The sequence below is a fragment of the Epinephelus moara genome, chromosome 8, assembly GCF_006386435.1.
Source record: "Epinephelus moara isolate mb chromosome 8, YSFRI_EMoa_1.0, whole genome shotgun sequence".
In the NCBI taxonomy this organism is placed as follows: domain Eukaryota; kingdom Metazoa; phylum Chordata; class Actinopteri; order Perciformes; family Serranidae; genus Epinephelus; species Epinephelus moara.
Window position 1 is genome coordinate 19,327,435 of NC_065513.1, and position 13,427 is coordinate 19,340,861.

The window sequence follows — 13,427 nt, forward strand, 5'->3', positions numbered from 1 at the left end:
TGGGCAGCTCTTGACCTCTCAGCGAAGGCATGGCAGTGTCTCCCTGGTGTCACTACGGAAGGCTAAGGCTTCTACATGAGGGCAGAGAGCAAAGGGATCTGAGTGTCCTGCTCTCTTGACCCGTGCAGCAGGTTTAAATAATGGAGTATGAGGGGCACACAAAGCCTGCCTTAGTAATGTGTATACCCGTGACTCTACCAGCCTGGAAAATCAATAGTTGGGAGCAGAGTTGTGGCTCCTGGGTCAGTTTGAAGACACACATAGAGAAGTGTGCCCTATACGCTTGTGTCTCTGGATAAAATAATTATACTTAGGGGCGATGGAGTGAGACTTGATCTCAACCAGCTCCCACATGTTTGACTTAATCTTAAAGGTCTAATGTGTCTGGTGTAGGATTTAGTGGCATCTAGCAGCTGAGGTTGCAGGTTGTAAACTTCTCCCGTGTGCCAAGTGTGTAGGAGAACTACACTGAACACTGAATGAAGCAGTTTGAAGCCATTATTTGATTTGTCCGTGCTGGAAACCATTAGAAACAACTAGAAACAATATGGCAGATACCGTGGAAGAGATATGTAGATATGAACGTGTCATTCACAGACCTCCAAGTCTGAAGCCATGATTCTCTGCCAGAAAATGGTGGATTGCCCCCTCCGCGTTGGGAGTGAGTTACTGCTCCAAGCGAGGGAGTTCAAGTATCTCAGGATCTTGTTCACAAGTGAGTGTAGAATGGAGCGTGAGATGGATTGGCGGTTCGGTGTGGCCCCTGCAGTGATGCGGGCACTATGCCAAACCATTGTGGTAAAGAGAGAGCTGAGCCGGAAGGCAAAGCTTGCGATTTACTGGTCCATCTACGTCCCAACCCTCACCTATAGTCATGAGCTCTGGGTACTGACCGAAAGGATGAGGTCTCGGATACAAGCGGCCGAAATGAGCTTCCTCAGAAGGGTGGCTGGGCTCAGCCATAGAGATAGGGTAAGGAGCTCGGACATCCGGAGGGAGTAGAGCAAGCTCTTTCAGAAGGAGTTGGAAAGCGTTGCCTGGGAGAGGGACATCTGAAATACTTTGCCCGTTGCCGTTGAAAATGGATGGATGGATGGATGGATGGATGGATGGATGGATGGATGGATGAATGGATGGATGGATGAATGGATGGATTATACAATATATCCCCATAAATCGAATACACTGGTCCTTTAATTTGGAACAATGTAAAAACACCTTGGTTGAGTTTTTTGTTTGTTTGTTTGTTCGTTCATTTTCTCTGGCACATCAACAGTGTCGCCTGACTTTGGCATCAGAATCCAAATTAAACTAAGAGTTTCAAACAAAAGACTACAGCTTTGATTTACATCACTTCCCAGTACTTAGCAGATAGCGCAAATACCATTTGCTCTACTGTCCTCATTCTGCTGCTGTTGGGGAGGTTGGCGAAAGGTCAGGCACAGCAAGGTGCACTTCAGTATTAGCGGCTGCCTCATTCATGTATGTTAATACTGTAATTACTGTAGTTACAGTAATTTGATTCTGGTACAGTCAGGTCACCATTAAAAGCAGCCATTATGTTGGATCCGTCTCTGTTCTTGAATTAGCTCAATGCATGTGGATACCCAGTCAGTAAGGTTTTATAGGACAAAACAAAGGCAGGTATGTCGTATTACTGTAACTCTATAATTCAGTAAACATAAATGATTGCCTGCAAATACTGTACATCAGTTTGGCACATTTCAGTATGTCAAAAAAACTGTCAAAATTGGATCTTCAGAGAGAATTGAGGAGTTGTTTAGGATTATCGGGATAGGAAAAGCCTGCTGCACAACTGATTCAATTCTGATAAAATTTGGAAAGGTAATCCATAGACAGCTCGAAATAAATACACAGTAGTGCAGTGGTTAGCATTGTGACTTCACAGCAAGAGGGTTTACTGGTTCGAATCCAGGGTGGAAGGTTCGAATCCCAGGGTTGGGGAGCCCTTCTATGCAGGGCATGGGTTTTCCCTGGGTACTCCAGCTTCCTCCCACAATCCGAAGACGTGCAGGTTAATTGGTGACTCTAAATTGGCCGTAGGTGTGAATGTGAGCGTGAGTGGTTGTCTGTCTTTATGTGTCAGCCTTGTGATAGTCTGGCAACCTGTCCAGGGTGTACCCTGCCTCTTGCCAGTGTTATCTTGGATAGGCTCCAGCCCCCTCGTGACCTCTAACAGGATAAGCAGTTACAGAAAATGAATGAAGTAGATAAGTACATTTATACATTTTTGATTACTCCTGATGATATCTATACAGTACATGGCATACTTGTGAAGCTTGCAACCCTTGATCATAGCAACAAACACTGTTGGCAAAGTCTCATACAGCTTTTATAAGGTTTGGGTAGAGGTACTGGCTTACATTCATTCTTTACAGTAGAGTACCGCTGGGTTTAATTGGTAGTGTTTGGTGTAGTGAATCAAAATGACATACAGCATATTGTACTTATTTTCTTTCTGCCGCTGCCTTATTTTATACACTTAAAGTTGTTTACCAAAATGTTGTTGTTGAAGAAACATTCATCACCTTGCTCATCCCTTTTCTGTTTTTTCCCCATGCTAGTATTACAGTATTTGTCCTGTTGTTGTGATTCTTCACATATCCTGTTCCAGACAGTTTATTTTAGAGACATTGCCTCTGACACTGTGCAGGTCCCCAGACAGTCTAGGAGAGATTCTTGTCATATTTCAATCAGCTGCTGCTTTTGTGGCCTTCCTGTCCTGCCTTTTATAGCGTGCTATCATGTGCCCTGGTTGTCACATTACAGTTGTGGCAACACTTCTGGAAGTGACACATTTCTTGCTTCCCGATGTCAAATGTTGCTGTTCTGAGATACAATAAAAAGTGAGAAGAACACGTCAACAGAAGATGGTTTAGAAACTGGTAGAATTTTGTGTTCTGCCTGGTTTCAAAATGGATGTCCCTCTCACCAGGGTTATTGAGTAAAAAATAAAATGAACATGCTGTGATATACTGTTAATATACTGTGTGGAAACATCATACAATTGGAAAATACTGCTGCTGCTCTATAAAGCATTAGTGCCCCATCATGAAATGAGACAGTGAGTAAACAATGGCGTCATCAGTCTGGTACTCAGCTGGAGAAACCTGGGAGTAAAAATAGTGATACAAAATATTTTTTCCAAGCTCTGAGAAAGTTTGGCATTTATTAAATCATCTTGGTTTTAAATTTACAGACAGTAGTAACTCATTGTCTGCTGTTCAAGGGATACTGTCAACAGTTTAACAGATGGTCTATTATGATGGCTTTCTGAGCTGTAGGGGATTTATTTCTTGCAGTACTGTGGCTAGCCACCGGGATAAGACTGGTAGCATTATAGACCCTGCAATGGTGTATTTAGATCTATTATTCCATGCATCTGTTGACCTGCTCGGTAGAATGTGCAATATGCAAATATGCAATACGCATTTGTTTTCTGTCTCCAGCCATGACTCAACCCAATGGCCAGCAGTTTGAAACTTCAAGGAAACAACATTTGGCATTTAGAGAAAATAACTTAATTTTTCCCATCATGACGTCAATGTCCACGTAGCACCAGCCTCAGGTAGCGATAGCAAGCTTAAAGCAGATGGGCTACCCTGAGGCAAAATATCATGGGAGTAACGTATAAACAATAAAGTTACCATAGTTTCAACTTTTTTCCATATGTTATCACATATGAAATGACCCAAAACTAACACTGTAAGTGGACTACTTCATTACTATAAGGGAATTACTTAAACAGCATTTATGTAGTAATGATTCTGTCCAAAGCTTTTTAATCCATATAAGCTCTTTTCACTGTAACCGTACTTATGAGCCATGCACTTGAACACTTACAAGTTTACCTGCAGTTGTGTGTGTTGGACCTAATTTGTAGATCAGTCGATTCGCTGTCCGACGCAAACACAATGTGAGACAATAAGGTAGCTCCTAAGTGTCCCTGGTATCGGAACACCGACTGCTTTTGTTCACTCATGCGCTTCATCATGCATATTTATCTTCCCTAACTGAACAGAGAACACAAAGAGTCCTGACAGAAAAAGAGAATCTAGGAAAAGTCTAAAACATCAGCTCATCTTACAGTCATCCAAACTTCTGAGTCTTTTTGAAATACCTTGCTGATTTTTCTGGTCTCTCCCAACAAGTTATGGTAAGAAACAACATTGGTGTATGTTCACTCAAAACCGTATGTTAAAGTAACCTCTTTATGTTGCATAAAAGTGACATTTCTTAAATTACTTTTCAGGCAGAAACAGTGTTGGAAATATATTAAACCATGAATTAAAGTGATTTGAAGTTTAAAGAAAGAAGCCAAGGACATGAAGAGAAAGAGGGAGAAATGACAGAGAGGGCAGAATGCCATGTGATGTAGTGTTTGCTTGTTTGCAGATGCAAGCCTTGTCTGAATACAGTCTAAGCTCCGCGCTACACTATAAATGAGAAACACAGGGGAGAGAATGAGTTTCACTGCAGGAGGAAAATGATGAAAAAGAATGTAGGATGAAAAAAAGTGGCCCGCACTCGTTTGTGTTAGACATATGAAATAAGGAAAGTAATGGAAGCGTACACCTGTCACATGTTTGCAGCATTAGTCTGCAGTAAGAGTAAGTCACAGAAGCACTGAAACCATCAGAAAAAAGATTGCATGAAAGCAGTCGTATTAATGGAAGTATGTGTGAGAAAGAGGAGGCAGAGGTTTGATATCTTGTCACATTAGCTCCTATTGATCAAGGATAACTGTGTCCTATATGTCGAGCCACTGTTGGATGCCTTAATGTTCCATGTGAGTGATTATTACAGTATCTGTAAACCACCTTTTATCCTACAGCTTCTATAGAATCTGTGCAATACAGTCTCCTTATTAAGATTTATATATAAAATGATATGCTTTTAAGAGAATCATTTTACAACAGAAGCAGCATAGGCTCAAATAAAATGGAATTTCCAGTTGTAATGTTTTAGGCTTTCACAAAAACCAACATCAAGCTAAAGTGGCCAACAAACCACACTCGTTAGAGCATTTTGACATCAAGCCCAGGAAGCTATTATATACTTGTGAAGAATTGCAAAATGCCTAAACATGAGTGTCAGTGGTGTTGTAGGAATAATTTTAATTCACCTGCGAGTCAGTTTTTGAGTAGCATGCTCCATAAAGAGGAGAGTATAATACAGTCAAAAGAGTGGATGGATATGTTGTGACAGATGAAAGAAAGTAGCAGTTTCTGTGGTAGCAACGACACAACAGTGTCAAGATTAGTGTTAAGAAATGAAAAAGAAGTTACAACTTCACTTTGCAGCAAGATTGTGCAGTGGTTAACATTGTCGCCTCACAGCAAGAGGAATCCTGGTTTGAACCCGGGATGGGGGGGCCCTTCTGTGTGGAGGTTGCATGTTCTCTGGTGTCAGTGTGGGTTTTCTCCAGGTACTCCAGGTTCCTTTAACAATCCAAAGACATGCAGATTAATTGGTGACTCCAAATTGGCCGTAGTAGGACTTCTTTGCCGGCGGTTTTATTACATATATAAAATGTAAAAAATTATCGATGAAATGTGAGTCTTTCTTCGTCCTTTTTGGCCACTCGGTATGAATAGACCCTCATCAAAGGGTCCAAACAAAGGGCTGGCTTGACCGGGTTTTTGCAAACGACGCCTCACCTAACCGCAGTGTTATGTGATGCTGCTGTCGGTTGTGCCGCTCTGTCTCATCTGTCAGTGCCCTGTTTTTGCGCCACAACATTAATAGTTATAAATTTGTTTTTCATTGCATGTTGCGCGAGAGTCAGTTGTGTAATTCTCACAGTGCACTGGTGTATGTAGAGCCGAGAATTACATGCACATCTATGTGGACAGTGCATGTGGTATTTTTAGCCTTAGTAACCAATACACAGCCTCATTTGGTTGGTTTCCACTTGAGATGACACACTCAGGCGTCATTTACACATATGGACTCAAAATGACAGGCTTTCTTTTTTCTATCATTAGGCCGGAGTTCTGTGTGTTTCCTGCACTAAACATGTGATTTACATTCCAGCTTCCTTCCATGGTCCAAAAATGTGCAGGTGTTAGGATAATTGTTGACTCTAAATTGCCTGTTGGTGTGAATGTGAGCGTGATTGATTGTCTGTCTCTATGTGTCAGCCCTGTGATAGTGTGGCGACCTGTCCGCCACTCGTCCAATGACAGCTGGGATCGGCTCCAACCCCCTGCGATCATGAATGGGAAAAGTGAATACAGACAATAGATGGACTTTGCTATGATTGCGCGGTTATTTTCTCAGGTTGCCACCTTACCAGTGAATGTGTTTTAATCCTTTTTTTCCTTTTTTTTTTTGTAAGTTGACTGTAATGATTAGCGTTTGCTCCATTTTGTGTAAATCTCTTTTTTAGTGGAGCAGATAACAACTCTGTGCTTCTGTTTCAGGAGAGAAACGGATTTTGTTTTTCAAGGTTCAGTTCCCAATGAAAGGATTCCTGTTGCTTTTGCAGTGTTTAACTCCATCTGTGTGGACGAAGCTTTAACTCAATTTGTCTAACCAATTCCTCACATCAATGTCGATTGTCCTTTTTATTATTAACAAGGAGGTTTATGTGAATGTCTTTTTTCCTGTTGGTAGTGCACTCAAAGTAGCACTACACCCAAATACTCTTTTCAGTGGCAAAGTTTCTATCTCTCTACTTCACCAAGCAGATTATGATGCAGTGCTTAAAACTTAAAGGACACATATTATAAATGTCCTTATTTTCTGTCATATATAGAAAATGTTACATTATTGGATGTTCTTCTTATTGAAAGAGGGCCAAACTTTCAAATAATGAGGTTAACATATGTAAGCACTGCAAAAACCTTGGATTTCAGACTGTTCTGAACACTCTCTCTCCAATGTTTTTGTTTCTACTTTCAAGACTAGCTGAGGTCAGCTTGTGATGGATTTCTTTTATATGGTCATCTGCTTCAGGCATGCTACTGCACATGTTTACATTTTGTACACTGCTACATGTAGCAACATGCTAACATCAGGGGAACCAGTATTATAGGTAACTGATATGATTTTGGAGCATACTCCCACTGGAATAAGTTGCGTTGTGAGGATTTAGTTTTAGAAGCTGTAAAAAGTGCCCAGAAAGGCTGACCAATCAGAGCAGATTGGGCTTGTTTGGACTAGGACCCTATAATACCAGATTGACGACACTTCCATTGACTCCTGTGGTATGTTGAAGTTAAGCCCTACGCGCCCTCTAGTGGGGCATGAGGGCATTACCTTTCCGACCAGAAAACCCATTCACTTAAAGTATATCTGACACGCACTTGCTTGTAAATTGATGAAAACGGCCTTGTTTTTACTTTTAGATGTCTTGGTCATATTAAGTCATGCTTATAATTTGTTTATTTCAAAATGCAGAGAGTAACATTAAGGTAGACAGCTGTTATTTTTTGGCTGTAAACGGGTCACTGATGCTCCTATTACAGTAGATTATGCTTTTAGGTTTGCTTGACTGAAACGCACAAGAATTCCTGGTCGGCAGCAATGCAGCAATACTGAAGTTCAGTCAGTTCTTGGTCGGATATGCAATGCACTATCCCGCCACTAGAGGGCACGTGACCAACTTTCCACTTTACCAATGTGTGTCGCTACTCTGGTATTGTAGGGTCCTAGTTTGGACAGGGGGCTTAAAGAGACAGGTACTAAAAAAGGAGCGCTTCAGACAGAGGATGGACGCAGGAGTTTAAGCATAGACAGTATGAGGAAAATAAAGTCTTTTTCAACATTGAAGCATTTAAAAATGTTTAAAGAAAAGTCTAAACCTGAAAATGAGCATTATAGGTCCTCTTTAAGTCTTCAACTCTCGTCTTTCACCTTCCATTTTAGGGTATTTAGCGTCCGCACAAAAACTGTAAACATTTTTTTCCAAAATCCTTTGTGTGGTTTCTGCATATCTACTGTCTCTAGCACATATATGTTACAATGAAACCATCAAGACTATGTTCTGACTGTCTAAATCCAAACCAGCTCCTATGATTATTTCAAAAAGAATTAGTTAAAGCTTTATTCTGAAAAGGTCAACCTCTGCCTACGGCACCTGCTTGGATTTGGCCCACTAATTTTCCATTCCACACAACAGTGAGTCCCATTACATCCCAATTACACAGGCATAATCATGTCTGTTTAATTGAAATGATCATATCCTTCAATGAAGCAGTCCCTGTAGATACATTTCTTCCTAATATACTTAATTTCTACTGTCTATTTAGCATACACCAACAGAATACTATGACAATTAGCTTATTTGTATCTGGTAGGTAGCTAACCCTTGAACTGTTCTTTCAAGTCTTATCTAAATGCACTTAAATGTCATTGAATTGGTGTAAAAGTAGTGCAGGCACTGAAATTTCTCTCCTAATTACTTGAATGTTTAGCTGAAATTAGATACAATTGGATTTTCAGCGCTTCAGTGGAGGATATGCCAGTGGCTACATAATGAGGGTCTAGGTATAATGATTCAGGATGCATATTAGTCTGTAGCACAATATGTTATAAGTTTTACAGAATCAACACTGGATAAGCACGGCTTACCTTTTATGGCAACATTTCTGGCAAGCACCAAAAGCTTTTTTATTTATTGCCAGGGTGAAAAATTTTAAAAAAGTACAACAAAACTGAAAGAAAACAAGCCCAACAAGCATAAGGTGCATGCTAATAACAGCACTCAGTAAGCAGGAGAGACAACAATAGATGTCTGTCTCTAATTGTGAAGGTGGGACTTCCAGCTGTGCCGCTCTAACAACGCACAATTTTCCACAGGAGGAAACTGTTGATGTGCTCGCATGTGTGGTGCATAAAAGAAAAGAACTAAGAATAGGACTGAATTTTGAAAATGTACTGTTATTGGCAGAGTTTGGATTGAAGCTCTGATTGGCTGCACTTCATTCAGTACCTGTTCAGGCATGAGGCCTTGAAGTCTGCAGAAATCAGGCAAGAAATGCACGAGGAATGTTCTACACCTGCCTCCCCAGTAAAAAGGCATTAGATGTGGTTGCTGTGGTTTTCCACTGAAGATATTTTTCCACAACATACTGACTTCTAAAGCTTTTGATTACCATGTTTCAAGTCTTAAAAACCCTCAAATAGTACTGCGTCACTGAAATTCAGTTTTCATATTAATGTTTTTTTCGTGCAAACCAAACTTGACTGAAGTTTTTATTCATGCTCTTGCCTTTTTAGGTATTCCAAGGGAACTTTGACAACGACACACACCGAAAGAACGTGATAGATCCACCCATCTATGCTCGGCTCATCCGGATCCTCCCCTGGTCATGGTACGGCAGGATCACTTTGCGTGCAGAAGTACTCGGATGCACAGAGGAAGAGTGAAGTCCTGTTCTTCCATCTTTCTTGCCATTGTCCCCCGTCCCTTGGCCTACTGGGGTGTCTCAACCCGGTATTTCAAAAACAAACTGTGCAACCTGTAAAAAGAAATAAATTTCCAATGGATTTTTCAAGAATACGTGTTTGGTTGTGGTGGGTTGCTGTTTGTTCTTTTTGTACAATGATTTAAAAACCTGCCCTTGATCCACTTTTGTCTTTAAGTTTCCTCTTTAAAGCGTGATCTTTGTCTTTTTATTCTTCTCAAGAATTACCATCCTGTTTGGAATGAACTTCTGTAATATATATGGGAGGGGTGGGCGTGGGGGTGGAGTCGGAGAGAGGGGTTCTCACTGTGGTTTTAACTTGTCGCCATGGAAGCTATTGTACAGTGTCACTTTTTAACAAAGATGTGAAACCTGTCTGCCGTGCTTCATTGGACATAATTAACCAACGTCATACCATAACTAAACTGTCTGAAACGCCATGTAGAGATCACACGTTATCACATCATCAATTATATTTTTACTTTGATTACTACACTTCCTCAAGCCATGCTTTTACCCTAATGGACACTGGCATTACTACATCAATCAAAACACTATTAATGCTCTTGTATTATATGTAAAAGACTAAGAAACTGCATGGTGCGTGAATTATAAATGTATATTATGACAAATCATTTAAAACCTCCAGTCCTGAGAGCAATGGCTTTGATTTAGGGACCTATTTTTATGTGCATTTTTAAATAGTTCTGAAACATTACAAGACACTGCAAAAGCTTACTGAAGATAACTGATGTGTGAGACAATAAACAAGCACTGCAGTCTAACTTGGTACTGCAGCACTGACACTGAGGCTCGTAGGCTGTCTCTATAGTTGAGTTGTCTTAAAGCTCTCATAAGGGGCTCCATTTTTTAATTTTTATTTGATTATGGCTACACTTTTTCTAAGATATTTGGAATTATTGTTTGTGCTTGGGTTTTTTTAAAAATTGTATTTATTTAGATTTATTTGTCTCAGCTGTCAGATACATAAAACCTGTTTAACTGTCTCCGTGTTGTCTTGGAGATCTAAGTTGTATCAATTACAAAGCTCAGGATAGATGTCATTCATAATAATAATAATGATAGCCCACAAATGTATAATTTTTTGGCCACCTATTTAAATATATCTCTGTATTATTATTTAAAGAAAATGTTAAATGAGTGAGAGCAATTATTTAAATCATGTCCATATATGCATAATTCAAATATTGAAAGCAGTCTATTATTGTCTTTAATCCCTTTGACATGATAAATGATAACTGTTCATTTCTTCCTTTTTTTTTCTTTCGAAAGAGAGCAAATGTCCGAGATTAATAATATATTAATATATGTCATTATCTCAAACCTACGGAGATGATGAACCATGGTAACAGCACAGAGCTCTAAATTAAATATGGACGTCCTCTTTATTTCAGGGGATCTGATCTTTTTATCATGCTGGATGAGAAATTTTATGTTCAAGAGCTTGTGGGTATTTTCACATGACATGACAGCAGCTCTCTGCATGTTCAAATGGTTTCAGCGAGCTAAAAATATTTAGACACATTAAGGTTGCAGGGGATAAAGATGCTGTTATTCCAGTCGCATCAAAAAATTCTATTTATGCAGTTTTCACTGTATGGATTCTGCTGTTGGCTGCGTCATGAAGTAAATGAACAGAGATGCTTGGCTGGTTTAATAAATGGAAGTAAACAAGTACCTGAGGTATCGCAGCGGTGTCAAACCTTACAGCCTCATTCTACACGGCTTAAAAATAGGCCTGGATTACTCTAGTGGTTCCCACTCTTGACTAGTTTTCCCAAAGCTCTCGAGTGCTAGAGTAAGAGCTGAGGGAAGCTGCTTTTATGCCTGCCAGCTTTCAGTCACTTAACTATCCAATCATTTCATATTGTAGGAATACAATGCATTTGTTCTGGGACTGCATCCCAGCCTGAAAGAGAAAGTAAGGAAAACCTTATTTAATTTAATGCACCAACCTCTGCGAATAATTTTTGGTTGCCTGACTAGATTGGAAATACAAGAGTGCCACTGTAATTTTCATCACTTTATATTCAATGAATGAAAATGCATTCATTTTGGGACTAAAAGAACAGCAAGGAAATGTGCCACCTTCCAAATATGTTGCTGCTTATTTGATATTGTTGTGTGCCAGGGCATTCTCAGCTGTCATGCCATCAACATGGATGTTGTTGTAGTTGACTTTACTTAACAGTAAAAACAATAATTTGAAGTGGGTACAGCCAACTGTGATCAGGTTTGGCAAGTAATAATAGGATATCTTGGAAGAGTTTCTTGTGTTATGTTGCCAAATGCAATCTGTACTTCAATGTAAGTTACACTGAAAGTCTTTGATGTAGGTTACCAATATGTGAAAATTGTTATTGGTGTGAAGCAGTGACTGTCATTCCTTAGGCTCATGGACACAGGACAGGCAGATTATTTGTCCACTCTTCAATTGTTTATTTCGAAATATCTTGGCCAGCATCTGCTCTGATTGATCTTTGTAGTCAGCTTCCTGTCAGCAGGCCTGCTACAAAGCTTTGAGGAAGTTTGCATGATGTATGAGTTTGAACGGTACAGTATAACAAAGATGTCCACAGGCACATTATGTTCTTGCATATCATAAAGATCTAATAGCCTTTACTTTGTGCTCACCATCGATTGTCTTGTGCATTGTAAAACTTCATCTCACAGGTTCGAGAGGGGAGCAGGGCGCAAACTCATCCTGTCTTTGTATTTCTGTGTCCGCTGTTCACGTATTATTTCTTACCTCCTCAGTCTGAGTGTCAATCACTATCTAGAAAACGTACCTATTATAATGCTGGTTAGGTTCAAGCCTGCAGAGGAGAGTGAGAAACTGTGTACAGTCAAAAAGATGTTGCTTCAAACAAAAGCTCTTTCAGTTTGACAAATAAAAACATATCTGTGAAAATGACATGGTTCCTTTGTCTTCTTTACACGTCTGATTACTTATTCTGTTAATTTCTTAAATACACGATGGGTTCTTTATCCCACCTTCCTCATTCTCAGTCCCCACCTCAGCACTTGTCACTCAGCTTGATGAGCTGAGAGGTCCGCCTACAGTTGCCTCAGGCTGAGTCAGCGTTAATACAGCCCAGATTTAAGAAAACTAAAGCAACCTTTGTTTTCTGAAGTCTTTGTTTTTGTGTTTTTGGTTTAGCATCATGGTTCTTTTGCTTTTGACTGCCTTTTTCTGCTGTTGATAAGGTTACAGATCCAGTAGCCATTAATTATATACTTTTATATACAGTGTGTATCTTATATCCATGCTATCCACCCAAACTGTCAACTGCACTCTACTGATTTAACTAAAACAAAATTAGAGAAACAGGCTGCATGCATTTTTAAGTAGTTCTAATTCTGGCATTATTGAGTCTGACAAACTCAGTTTGCTTTTGTACAACCAACATGATTTGCTTTGACTTGAAAAAGCTTAATTAAGTTGAGCCAACTTATTATTTATCCAAACATTGTGGCGATATTTCGTGGTCAAATTATTTTGACATTTCAACTTATTTATTTTATTTCCATCCTAATCAAAGATGACAAAATTATTTTAATGCTGAAAAAACATCTTTATTTTAATCGCTCTTAACTAACCCCATGAATTATTTTTTAGAGTGCACTCTAAAAAATAGTTAATTGTTTAAAAAAAAAAAATAATAATAAATGCATCTTTTTAAGTAGTTCCAACTCTGGCGTTATTGTGTCAATCCTATGAGTCTTTTTACATTCTGACAAACTGAATTAATTTAGTACAACCAACATGATTTGCTTTGACCTGGAAAAGCTTAATAAAGTTGAGCTAACTTAAAATTCATTCAAAAGTTGAGGTGATATTTAGTGGTCAAATTATTGTATTTGATATTACAACTTATTTATTTTAATTCCATCCTACTCAAAATGTCAAAATGTTTTAGATTTTGAGCAACTTCTTGAAATAAGTTACCAACTGACTGAAACACATAAATG

The 13,427-nt window shown here is 39.3% G+C and overlaps 1 protein-coding gene across 2 annotated transcripts in view; it reads left to right on the top strand.

The window, feature by feature from the left end:
* Positions 1-9,808, top strand: part of LOC126394877 (EGF-like repeat and discoidin I-like domain-containing protein 3) — a 142,730-nt gene extending 132,922 nt beyond the window's left edge. For both annotated transcript variants that reach the window (XM_050052017.1, XM_050052018.1), the window contains exon 10: positions 9,247-9,808. In XM_050052017.1, the coding sequence (XP_049907974.1) occupies positions 9,247-9,396 (150 nt within the window). In that variant the 3' untranslated portion in view covers positions 9,397-9,808. The remainder of the gene's footprint in view (positions 1-9,246) is intronic.
* The last annotated feature ends 3,619 nt before the right edge of the window (positions 9,809-13,427 follow it).